Consider the following 12704-nt stretch of genomic DNA (forward strand, 5'->3'; position numbering starts at 1 on the left):
GCACAGATTACAGATTAATAGTTGAGATGTTGCAGTAAGTGGGAGGAGAGATGGGCATTAGAGGATAATCGTATTTAAAACTTTAAGCACCCGCATCATCTCAGTCATCAGTGGCGACCAGAGCCACTTCATTTGTGTGTGTGTGTCTGAAGAGCTGTGTGTGTGTGTGACCTGGATATCTGCATCCTCTTGTTGCATATGCTGGGATCTATTAGACTTCATGTCGGCAGCAGCATGTGGAGCCACATACGAGCTCACAGCAGGGATGTTTTCAGCAGCTACAAGACCCTGAGTCCCACCTCAGACGCTCACCATCCCACCGACCTTCTGGACCCCGGGAAGCTGTCTGTGAAGCCATGGAGCTCCCTTCAGGTCAGGACGTCACCTCTGTGTCTGACTTGACATGACAGGATTAATGCTCGGTTCATCTCTGCATTTGTCTGCTCGTCCTCGTACTGTAGTCGTCCACCGTTGTCACCGATCATCTCCAAACACAAGTGTCAACGTTTGATGATCATTCTTCACATTATTTTGTTATTTTTCTGGCTTCTCCTGAGTGGATTAACTTTCTTTCCTTGTCATGTTACATCAAGTTTTAGAATGATCTCCTTCGAGTGATAATTGACGACCAGGTTAAAATCTACTGACATCAGTTAAAGATGGACTCGTCATTTCTTCTGTGCAGAACATGGACCATGACATGTATGACTGCTATGCGGAGGAGGATGAAGAAGAGGAAGGTCTATCGTCTGATCCTCAGCCCTGCCTGTCGATCTCTCCGACCAAACACTTCACACTGAAGATCAATGTTGGAGGAACGGTAATTGTTTTAAACTGATCAAATCTTTAGACCTCTGTTTAGATTGTCGTATTAGAAAAAATACTTTCCATTATGAGTTAGATTCACTTCTTTGGATTTATGTATATTAACCCTGGTGTTATCTCTGGGTCAAGGTGACCTGAAGGCCGGAAAACCAATGTAATAGTTTTATTTTCGTGTTGTCTCTGGGTCAAGGTGAACGACCTCCGTGGCTTCCATAAATAAATATGCAGTGGTGGAGGTCATTCACCTTGACCCAGAGACAACACAAGGGATACTACAAACACATTTGTTTTGGTGCCTTTGGGTCCTCTTATAATAATAATAATATATATATTTTTTCCACTTTACATTTGCACACAAATCTCAAAGTGCTACACAGAAGCAACAGGATTAAGACATTAAAAAACACGACAGCAAAAGCTAGGCATTAAAATTAGCTATAAACTTGTCTAAAAATGTTTGTTTTGTGACCTTTTTTTTAAAAAAGCCTCTTGACCCTGAGATCACACCAAGGTTAATAAAATAGTTTTAGTTTTTAATTATTTTTTAGTTGAAACTAATGGTGTAGTTCAGTTATTTAGCTACATGATCAAATTTACAGTCAATCATGTTAGCATTATTTTTTATTATACCAACATTTTTATATTTAATTGAAAACACTCTGGATTATAACATGTTGAGTTAAGTTAATTTATTTTTCAATTATGGAAAATTAATATGTAAAAAAAAAAAAAAAAGCATTCATTTCGAAAATATTTGCGCAATAAATAATTGAATTGAATTATTTAGAATATTTATATATAAAAAATACATTTATTTTTTCAATGTATTATTTTTCAAAATGGTTTCCAGTTTGATTCAATGTCCCGTTTGAAAGAGCGATCACACAAAGGGAGTGGATGAGAAGAACTAAGAAAGATGATTAACTTAATTTAAACTAAATCCTGTATTAAAGGAAACATTTTGTGCTGTGCTATAATATTAATTCAACAGATAATGAAAACAACATAATACAGAGTTTGCTATTCATTTTCTGATATACAGTGTGTATGTTCATAAAAACACATTTTTAGGATCATTTGAAAGATTGAAGCAGAGAAGAACATGCTGTGTATCATCCCCTGCTGATCATTTAACTCTTTACTTTTCTAGGTTTATCAAATGCCCTCAAGATTAGCTGCCAGATACCCCAGAACTCGTATCGGACGTTTGGCTTTGTGCACTGACCCGGGAGGGAAGATGGATCTGTGCGACGACTTCATTGTCCAGAGGAACGAGTTCTTCTTTGACCGAGACCCCAAAGTGTTCCACAACATCTTCCACTTCTACAGGTGAGTTTAACACATCCTCATGACTCATAACTGTAATACTCACATGTGTGTGTGTGTGTGTTTTAGAACTGGAGTGTTGTGGATCAAGGAGGAGTTGTGTCCTCGTCACTTCATGGAGGAGATCAACTACTGGGGCATCAGGATCAAGAACAGCAAGCGCTGCTGCCGCATCTCCTTCGAGGAGAAACAGGACGAGCTGGACGAGCAATTGAAGATCCAGAAAGAGCTGATGGCTGAGGTCTGTAGAGTCCGTGATGCAATCGTTACCGGGCTGCACAAAAAGAAAAAAATATTTATTTAATTTCCGTTCTATTGATTATTACTGTCTTAAAGGTGTTTTATTTTGAAAGAAATATGGTATTTTTCTTGAAGTAACATGAGATGTGACATTTTTCACATCAAGATGCTCGTTTCCCTCAAGTTTACTCAAAAATAAACCTGTAAACTAGTAGAAAAATGTTTCTAGAATGTAGAAAAAGGTCAGTTCCTGAATATAGTGCCCACAATAACCCAGTCCGCAGTGCAAAATATTTCGGGGACCCCTGCTGTAGAGAACTTAACCAGAACCTTCTTAGGTATTTTTCCAACTGAAATGTATATGAAAATGCAACGTTTTTAAATAATAATAATTCTGCAAATCTCCACTTAAATAAAAAAAACATTTCATTAAAAAAAAAGAAATTCAGGATGTTAATAAGACATTAATACATGAAATATTACAAATAAATATATGCTTTTTGTCTTAAATGGTGAACATATTCTGTAGTTATGTAATAAAAATGATTAAAAGGGCTTTTGTCTGAGCTGGAAACATTTATAAATAGAAATCTTCATTTCTATAGAGAGAGACCAGAAATCTAAAGCATAGAGAGTCAGGTGTGTGAAGATGTGTGTGAGCAGCAGCACAACAAGAGAGTGGTGTTGCTCTCTTCAGGTGGAGCGGGAGGAGAACGAGGAGTTATTCGACAGCATGATGTTCGGACCCACTAGGAAGAAGATTTGGAATTTGATGGAAAAGCCCTTTTCCTCCATCCCTGCCAAAATAATGGCGGTTGCATCCTCCACCTTTGTGCTGGTCTCTCTGGTCGCCATGACGCTCAACACTGTGGAGGAGATGCAGTACAAGGTGTGTAGGTCAAGGCCACAGCAGTCAGAAGACATGATGCTCAACACTGTGATCTGTGCTCCAGTCAGCAGCGGGCGAGCCAAGTGGAAGGTTCTACGGTGAACACGTGGAGATGTTCTGCATTCTCTTCTTCACCATGGAGTACCTGCTGCGCATCCTCTCCACCCCTGAGCTCAGGGCTTTTGGACAGAGCGTTCTGAACACCGTAGACCTGGTCGCCATCCTGCCCCACTACCTTCAGATGGTGCTGGAGCACTTTGATGACGAGGACGTGCGCCACCATTCGGACATTGAGACTGTTGCCAGTGTTGGGAAGGTTAGGTCCCTTTTGATGGTTTAAAGTTTTGGATAAGCTGCCTTTTTAAACCTGTCTTGTTTTCACTAGCGATTGGTTTATTTTTAAACAGTCATTAACCATGTAGTAGATTTCTTCAGCTGTTATTTTGATGACGCCCGGAGAGTCTGTGAGTGTCATGTGACCACCAACCTGCTTTAGGAGAGTGGGTCATGAATTGTGTTTCAACTTCTGACTCACTAACCAGGAGATAAAACGAGAAACTGACTCAACAAGAGCCTTTATCTCGTTTTTTAAACACTTTTTTTTTTGTTGTGAAAACCAAGACGTTGTAGCTACAAATTTTAGTCACTGGGGGCGCCATAAACAATCTATTCCATAGATGTAATCTAGTAAGTAAGTAAGTAAGTAATATTTATTTATATAGCGCTTTTCCAGACCAGGGTCACAAAGCGCTTTAACAATCAAAACAATACTCAAAAAAGTATATACTTTAAAGATCAAGATAATACTGAGAACAACACAGGAATTCCAGAAAATCAAGGAAAAGACTGAACAAATAGAAACGTCTTAAGATGTTTCTTAAAGGAGTCAGTAGACTCCATCAAGCGCAAAGAGAGAGGAAGATTGTTCCAAAGCTTAGGAGCAACAGCCTGAAAAGATTTCTCTCCTCTGGTCCTGAACCGTGTGCGTGGAACCATCAGTAGATTCTGATCCACAGACCTCAGAGCCCGAGCTGGGGTGTAAGGCTGGATCAGATCAGTGATGTAAGGAGGAGCCTGACCATGAATAGCTCTGAAAATAAGAACCAGAATCTATAGAAATATACATTATTAATTATTATATAAATGTTTCTCGTTTTTTGTAATGCGCCAGACTGAAAATATTAGACTGGAATTTAATTTTGTAAACGAGATACTAGCCCGAGAGGATTGCTTGTTAGCAGCTGTATTCACAGGATTTGTGTTATCATCTTTGTAACTAGCATGTAACTATTTGCTATGCTTAAATAACTGCCACATTCCGCACTTAATTTCATTTGCTAATCATTGTTTACGGGTTAAAGTCATTAGCCTTTTTTCAGGCCCCTTCAGAACGTTTGTTCCTTTTCCTGTGCAGGTGGGTCAGGTTCTAAAGATCATGCGTCTGATGAGAATCTTCAGGATTCTGAAGCTGGCTCGTCACTCAACTGGACTCAGAGCCTTCGGCTTCACGCTGAGACAATGCTACCAGCAGGTGTGGTACAGATTGACACACACATGAACACACACACCAACACAGAACGACAGACTTAAGTAGAGAAAGATAAAGGCGTGGAGGAACAGGATCGATGGATAGATTGGTCATTCACTCCCTCGTGTGCACAGGTGGGCTGCCTGCTGCTCTTCATCAGTATGGGGATCTTCATGTTCTCAGCGATGGTCTACACAGTGGAGCATGATGTGGACAACACCAACTTCACCTCCATGCCTCACGCTTGGTGGTGGGCTGCTGTAAGTCACTCTGACACACCATCTACCTTCCTCAGCCGCCTCCTCTCCAGCCACACCATCTGTCCCCTCACAGGTCAGCATCTCCACCGTGGGCTACGGCGACATGTTACCAGAGACCAACCTGGGGCGCATCTTTGCATTCGCCTGCATCTCCTTTGGAATCATCCTCAACGGCATGCCGATTTCGGTGCTCTACAACAAGTTCTCTGACTACTACAGCAAACTGAAGGCCCAGGAGTACACCGCCGTCACTAAAACTCGAGGGAACCTGCACTTCACCCGCAGAGCCACCAGAAAGATTGCAACATGCAAAAGGTTCATGTGATGCACTTGGTTCTCCATCATGTCTGCAGTTTCTGCCTGATCCTAACAAGCAGATGGAGGAGACAATGGGATGTAAATCGAGATAAAAAAATCTGATTTCAGCTGGTTTTCAGAGCAAAATACAAGGAAATCTAACACAAAAAAAGGATTTAATTGGACTGACTGGAAAACTTTCTTATAAGATTGAGTTGAAAGGCCTTTCTAGATCTTGAAACATTTTTCAAAAAGATTTTTTATTCACCATCACAATATATATACATTGTGTCTGTTATACAGTGAAGTTTTGTAAAACCCTGCTTTTTTTATTTAAAAAAAGAGGAAATGTAAAAGAAAAATGTAAAATGATTTGGACAATAAGTGGTGCAAACATACATTTTGTAAACATTTCTTGAGTTGTTTTGTCTCCATTTATTGAACAAGATCAGGGTCATACATAGGCACACTGTTCCAGATCTATTTATTTTTGTAATCAAAGAAATGTTCAATTGATTTAAACATCACAAATTAAAATCAAAGATGATTTTTATTGACTGCGTAGATGCTTCTTTTATTGCAGTTCATGAGACCAGTCGAAGCGCATCAACACACATTGATGCACACAAACACACAGAACACTTAATTTCAGGAAAAATAAAACTGAACACAAACCTGGATGTAGTTGAAGTGTGACAACCTTCAAACACATAAAGGCAATATAAACAGTAAATGTCCAAAAAGTATTGGTTGTGAGGAGCAGGTGGAGTTGATCTGTCATCATTCATTAGTTTATGTTCATCTCCACGGCAAGATTCTCTCAGGATAAACACTAGTCTTCACTTGCTGAGGTTCTCCAGCAGGATTTCGGCTCCTTTGTTGTTGCTGATGCTCTTGAGCTCTGATGCGAACGACTGTAGCGTCTCCTTCACCTCAGAAGCTACAGTCTTGTCACAGCTGTTCAGCAGGCTGGAAAGAAACACACACCGGAGTCACACATGGTCGACCAGGAGAAGAAGCATCACAACATGAAACCAGGATTCGTCTTGTCCTGCAGCTTCTTGAAAACATGTTGCAGACTAAAGTCTCTCATCTGTCGGAGCTGCTGAATAAAATTAAATCTACTTCAGAGACTTCCGTATTTCTCAACTTGTTTAAAGCCATCTTGTAATGTCACTCTAGGACACACACGTGTTGTACATTTGTGTGGCTGACCTGCAGAGCACCATGGCTCCTCTGTTGACCTTCGACCAGTTCTTCATTTTGTCCAGCCCGACTGTGTCCACCAGGATCCTGCCAAATCGCTCTGGAGAAAGAAGAACGGCTCCTTAAGAACTATAAACCTTTGTGTGTGTGTGTGTCTGTGTATGTGTTTGCGTTACCTTCTCTCCCAGCTTCAGACAGTGTGAGGTCCTGCTCAATGAGCCACTTGAGCACCAGATGTCCGGCTGGATGTTCTGCCATGTGAAGCTGCAGACAAGACAAAGTTAAAGAAAACAGTTGTTCAAACCTTAAAAGGTAAGATGAAGAACTCGTTCTTGGACTAAAAGAGCAACTTTTACGTCCCAGAGCAGATGAACATCTCACAATGGTTTCGAGAATCAACCGTTTTTGACTAAGACAGAGTCTCAAGTGGTTGACTTATCTTGTCTCAGAACATACAGAACATGTTTTCTATGATAACTTTAAACAAATTGGGTTCTGGTTCCCCCGCTGTTCCAACAGTGTAATTGCAACAAAGTAGACTAATGTCTCCAGATCCGTCACCACAGTCAGAATTTGCGTACAGAAAATAGAAAAGCTCTTTTTGAGTCAATCTTCTGTTCAATGACATGGCAGAAAAAGGAACAGCAGAATAAAGTTCAATGGTTTCCACTTCACAAGTTTCATCAAATCATCAATCATCAAAGAAAAAAAATGTATCGCAGCTTTATCCACTTAAGAATTCAGAGATGTCACTACCTGTCCGTCTGTCCCTCCTGGTACCAGCTCCTGACTGGCCAGTTGAGCCACAGCCGTCATGGCTGGTCGCAGATCACCACAGGCCGACGCCAGGATGTCACTGACCGTGACGCTGGAGGCTTTGTCCATCACCATGGCTGCCGTGTTCTCGCAGAGATACTCCAGCAGTGGGGGGGAGACCACCTCCAGGAGCTCCTTCCTCCGAACATCTGCGTCCTTTTTACTGTAACCACAGGCACCATTATTGTCTGAGGCTGGGCCGTGACCTTGAGCGAGGGTCGCACCTGTTTGTGTTGCTGTCTCCCTGCTCCAACACCTTGATGATCTCGGGCAGCAGGTGGGCGTGGTCTCTGGGAGTCAGCAGGTACAGCAGAACCTTCTTACCATATTTGTTGCCAATGACTTCTTCTAGAGAGGCCAGGATTTCCTGAAAGTGAAAATGATGGAGTTCAACTCAAGTGCATCATCGCACCAACACTTCTCTTTCAACTCACAGACAGCACCGCCTGTCGGACCAGCTTGGTGTCGTCCACGCAGTCGAACAGGGCCAGAAGAACCAGGTGACCAAACTCCCCCTGAGGATGAGCACCGGAGACAGTTACTATGGTAACCGACAGGTGAAAAGTCATGATGCAAACGTACCGTGGCAAACTTCACCATATAAGTCTTCATGGTCTTGATCATGATCTTTCTGTCCTGTATCACATTTCACGTTAATTCATGACAACGTTTCATATTCCAGCTTTGTACGCAATGTTGGGACAAACCTTAGCGGTTCCATGCCAAAAACAGTGCATGGCGACACGTGCACCATCATGTGTGTAAGCCATATACACGACCGCCTCCCTGATGGACTCGATCATTTCCTGCACACAAACAAACGTATCACACAAGAAGTCACAAGTACACAGGTTTAAGAGGAAGACGGACTGAGACACTCACTGATCTCTGTTTTTCCTCCGAGAAGAGGAAGAAGTCCAGGAAGACCTTGTGGACCAGGGAATGTTTGATGACCTGCTCTCTGAAACAAAACATTTAGAACCGTTTTAACATTTCGACTTCTGCTCTTTTCTGTTCTCCCGCCAACCAACTAAGAATGTTTATAAATTACCCTCGTTAATTAATGTTGCTCTATATAGCTTTTGAAACTGACTGTCAAAAATGTAGTTCTCATGTTGGCATGTAATGGCTAGAAATCAAGAGATGTACGTAGATAATTCAATCTTAAAGAAGAAGGTGGTACTTCTAAAATTAAAGTCACAAACCCTATTGAATCATTGATATGATTATAGATAAATAAATCAGTTCCCATCCAACTAAGAAAAGGCTCCCGACATGTCTTGAGATAACTTGTAGTTTCGGCCACATCTGGACTCACTTCTGGGCCATGGGCGCGAGGATCTGCTTCATCTCCTCAATTATGTTCTTCTGTTTGTCCGGCTTTTCCTTGAGGACTTTCTCGATGGTGTTGCACACCGATGACTGAAAGCAAAACCAAACTCAGACGAGCCACAGGGCGACAGCAGCATCAGTTGTGAGGTGGCGTGTGTACCTTGCACACGGTGAAGGTGTTTCCATACAACTCCTCCGTGAGCATGAGTCTCTGAGCGAGCACAGCTTTATCGTTGTACGCGTATTCAATGATGGTGGAGGCTGCAGCATGTCGCAGCATCGTGCGAACGTGACCTTTGAACGTTTGCATCACCGAAGCCACCAACTCTTTGTTCCTGAAGAGACAGAAAACACAAATGATGTATAGACCGACACCTTCGTCTCTGCAGCCCATTTAACTTGATCCATATATAATGCTAATAGAGATGAGAGGAAGAAGTTACTCACCCATACATCAGCATTTTCTTCACCACATGTTTCCCATACTGGGACTTACACAATGTGATGACATCATCTGTTAGAAGAAACATATATTACAACTGGCATACTTAATTGATCACATTAACATTGTTCATTATATATTATTATAAACTTTTAAAAACGTGAGTCATTAAGCCTGACTTCTCACCTTTGAGCTCCTCAAACACCTGCCCTCGGTGCTCGTGGCTGGCAAACTGGATGAAACACTGCAGCACCCGCACAGAATCATGAGCAAACGCCATCTGGAGGAATTTTAAATGAGTAGAAATGTTCATCTGTGTTTTATTGGGGGCATATGATATTGCAGTTTTGCTCTGACCACTATAATAAAATGATCATATTAAGAAGTATTCGTCCACCAATCTGTGATGATGAATTAAAGAATATGTAATCACCTGTTTCACTTTTCCTCTCATCAGGTCGTAAAGCTGCTTCATAAGTTTAGTCTTCACTTTGTCCTCGCAATTTTTTCTGAGGAGAAGATAATATAAAGACAATGGGTCAAGGTGATCTTAATAAAGTTAAAATAAAAACTTCCCCTTGTACTGTATTTTGAGAGTTTACCTTCTTAGTTCCCCCCAGACTTGTTTGGCCTGAGAGATAATTTCAAACATGTCCTTTCGCTCAGCCTGTTGCCTAAAACTCTTCAAGTCCTTCTTTTTCTTCTGTCGGTCTTTCTTTAACTCCTCCTTGTCCAACACCTTGTTTGATTGGAAATCTCCTTTTTTCATCATTTTCGATTGTGGCCCTGTAAATGAACATGTGGAAGAGGAACAATGAGAAATGTTTCCATTGTGAAAAACATTTGAATACTCAACTCAGAAACTAAGGCTGAATGATTCATCGCATTTGCGATATAATCGCGATATTCAAAAATGCGATTACTATATCGCAGAGGTTGTGATTTTATTTAATGTTCATTTAATTTTTGAGCCGTCAAAATGACTTGCGAGTGGCGTTGAGCGCAGCAAGCGGAGAGAGACGCTTTAACCCTCACTTAAACGCACGAGAAACTGTGCAAACATATGCAGTAGGAAAAAGAAGAATGACTGACTAGTGTTTTCACTTTTCTTAACTCTGCACTGAAGTTTGTATGATTTATTATTGACTCATAAATATAAATGTTTACGTCACAGTTTTAGCACATTTTACAGTTGTTTTTAGTATTTGCAGTGAATATATTATGTTTGTTTGCCAGTGTTATAAGAGTAACTAAATAAACCTTCTCCCTTTATTTGAAGGTATGCTTAATTTGCCTTTATCATAAAAAATTACTTAATAACTTTATCTTGAGAATCAAAGGGAAATACATTTTATTGTTAAGTTAATCAGTTATTGTATTAGTTTTTTTTTAATCATAAAAAATAGGTAAATGAAAAAAATAATCTTAATTACAATATTTCAGAAAATAATCGCAAATATATTTTTTTCATTAATCGTTCAGCCCTAATAGAAACATGGACAAAATCTGAGCATCGAAATTATTACTGTTTCGTCAAGCCTTCTGCAGGACTTTAATTCAGACACACACACAAAAGAAATTGCAAGGTTTGCTGTAGATTTAGGAAAAAGTTAACAGTCGCTACCAATTTTTGAAGTATGTCTTAATCATATGTTATATTTTTTCATTCATGATATGGGAAATCCTTATGAAAGTGTAATGTATGGTTGATCACACAGCTACTCAATAAAAAAAATAAAAGTGTATACCAAAGAGTATAATAAATATTAAGTAATTATTTGTCTGTACAATGTACCTTGAGTTAAGTTGTAAATAAATTAATAATAACATAACAAAATCATAGCAATTGTACATTGGTCATTGACTAATAACTTGTTGATTATTCATGTACTGTATATGTCAGAATATACATGAATAATCAACAAATCATTAGTCAAGTGTCTCTTATATGAATGGCAGCCTATTTCTTTTAATGTCTGGAAATTAACCCACACTACCTTTGTGATCGACTGGTAGATCAAAATCAATAGATTACGCATTCCTGTTTTGATAGTTACGAATTAATATAACTAAAAAGGGTAGTCAAGCGTTGTTGCACTTTTGTTCTGCTTCTGATACATATAGCATAAGAAAATATGAGGAATGCTACTTGGATGGATTATTAATTGCACAGAATCTAAATCCACATAATTAAACAGCCAAATAAAGTTTTAAGACAGAGAACGTAACAATGGAATTTCAAATAATGCATTTGAAAACAAAACAAAAACAAGTTAGCACAGCTTACCTCCATCATCCCCTTTCTGTCCACCTTTAAATCCTGGCAGCTTCCTCTTCTGACCAGTCTCAGCATTGGAGAAGGTTTTCTGCTTTTTGCCAAAATCCTTTCCAACTTTTCCTTTCCGTTCAGCATTGTTGAACTGTTTAAAAGGCTTCTTTCCACCGATGGGTTTCTTTCCACCCAACTTGGTTCCAGGAGATTCTGGACAGTGTGTGTAACTTTTGTTAAAAAAAATGTATCCAAAAGAAAAATTGACATTTTAGAATTTTACCTTTTCCCTTCTGTGAGAACTTGCCTCCTTTGGAATATGGGGATGTTTTGGTTATGTTCTCCATTCTGATTTTAATTTAACGACAAAAGAATCTTTCATTGACAATATTTACTCCAATTAAACAGTTGTGCTTCGCTTGACAGTTACATTCTATAATTCGATTGATATTACGCATTGTTACTTAATAATCATGTTATTATTATTATCTAAAGTCCCGTTTAAAGCTGCAGTGATACTTCCCAGTAGACTCAGAAAACTAACGCTAATAAGACGTCATTAAACCTTCAACATTCAAACTATCATAAGAATAAAAAATCAAATGTTGATCACTATACGTCCGTCCAAATGTAAATGAATATAACTAGTTTAATAAAACAGAGAAGACATTTTAACGCAGTAACTTACATATGAAATGTACACACGAGTACAATCCGCGTGCTACTTGCAACAACACTTTACGGCTTGCGCCAACCAATCAGCAGCCAGCATCTCAGTGCAAGCTGTCCTTGTATTACGACAGTCGTAAAGCAAATTGAGGCCTTTCGGTGAAAATACAAAAGAAAAAGTAAATTAATTCTATATAGCTTTAAATACCCCATAATGCAAAAGTTGCCTTTTAGTCTTCGGTAATATTGATTCATTTTCAGTGGCAGTCGATCGCTTGGATCATTTCAACGGCTTGTGCTCATTTGAGAAACTTCATTTCCCAGAATCCCTTATGGCATTTCTTTCCAAGTTACTTGGCAACTTAAAACAAAAAATAAATAAGATCACACGAAGACGACATAAAATACAAGATTCTCAAACTGTTCACTGACGGTAAATGACGAATCCGATTTAATATCTTTTCTTGCTGGGTTGTTCGAGTATATGCGACTTTCAAGGAAACATTACAAAATTAATTCCGACAATGATGTATATCCAGTCCTGCTATAATGAAGCACGTTGTTTAGATATCTTGTATTTGAGTTTTATGTAGGCACAAATTACT

At 39.5% G+C, this 12704-nt stretch overlaps 2 protein-coding genes across 2 annotated transcripts; one reads left to right on the forward strand and one right to left on the reverse strand.

The window, feature by feature from the left end:
- Window positions 1–234: 234 nt before the first annotated feature.
- kcnv2a (potassium channel, subfamily V, member 2a) lies at window positions 235–5393 on the forward strand. Its single transcript, XM_087792392.1, has 9 exons — window positions 235–391; window positions 654–820; window positions 1976–2154; window positions 2221–2392; window positions 3089–3280; window positions 3345–3596; window positions 4695–4811; window positions 4943–5068; window positions 5142–5393. The coding sequence occupies exons 1-9, from the start codon at window positions 235–237 to the stop codon at window positions 5391–5393; spliced, it is 1614 nt and encodes a 537-aa protein (XP_087648518.1).
- Window positions 5394–5785: 392 nt separating this feature from the next.
- On the reverse strand, window positions 5786–12164 carry pum3 (pumilio RNA-binding family member 3). The gene is made up of 18 exons (XM_087791900.1): window positions 12119–12164; window positions 11714–11778; window positions 11449–11643; window positions 9764–9947; window positions 9595–9670; window positions 9348–9441; window positions 9167–9233; window positions 8880–9054; window positions 8706–8809; window positions 8270–8348; window positions 8095–8193; window positions 7970–8023; window positions 7822–7902; window positions 7612–7754; window positions 7328–7550; window positions 6748–6835; window positions 6581–6671; window positions 5786–6334 (listed from the first exon to the last, which is right to left on the reverse strand). Exons 2-18 carry the CDS (start codon window positions 11775–11777, stop codon window positions 6205–6207), a joined length of 1947 nt encoding a protein of 648 aa, XP_087648026.1. The 5' UTR covers window position 11778; window positions 12119–12164; the 3' UTR covers window positions 5786–6204.
- Window positions 12165–12704: the final 540 nt, after the last annotated feature.

This window comes from Callionymus lyra, chromosome 5, assembly GCF_982586985.1.
Source record: "Callionymus lyra chromosome 5, fCalLyr1.hap1.1, whole genome shotgun sequence".
NCBI lineage: Eukaryota > Metazoa > Chordata > Actinopteri > Syngnathiformes > Callionymidae > Callionymus > Callionymus lyra.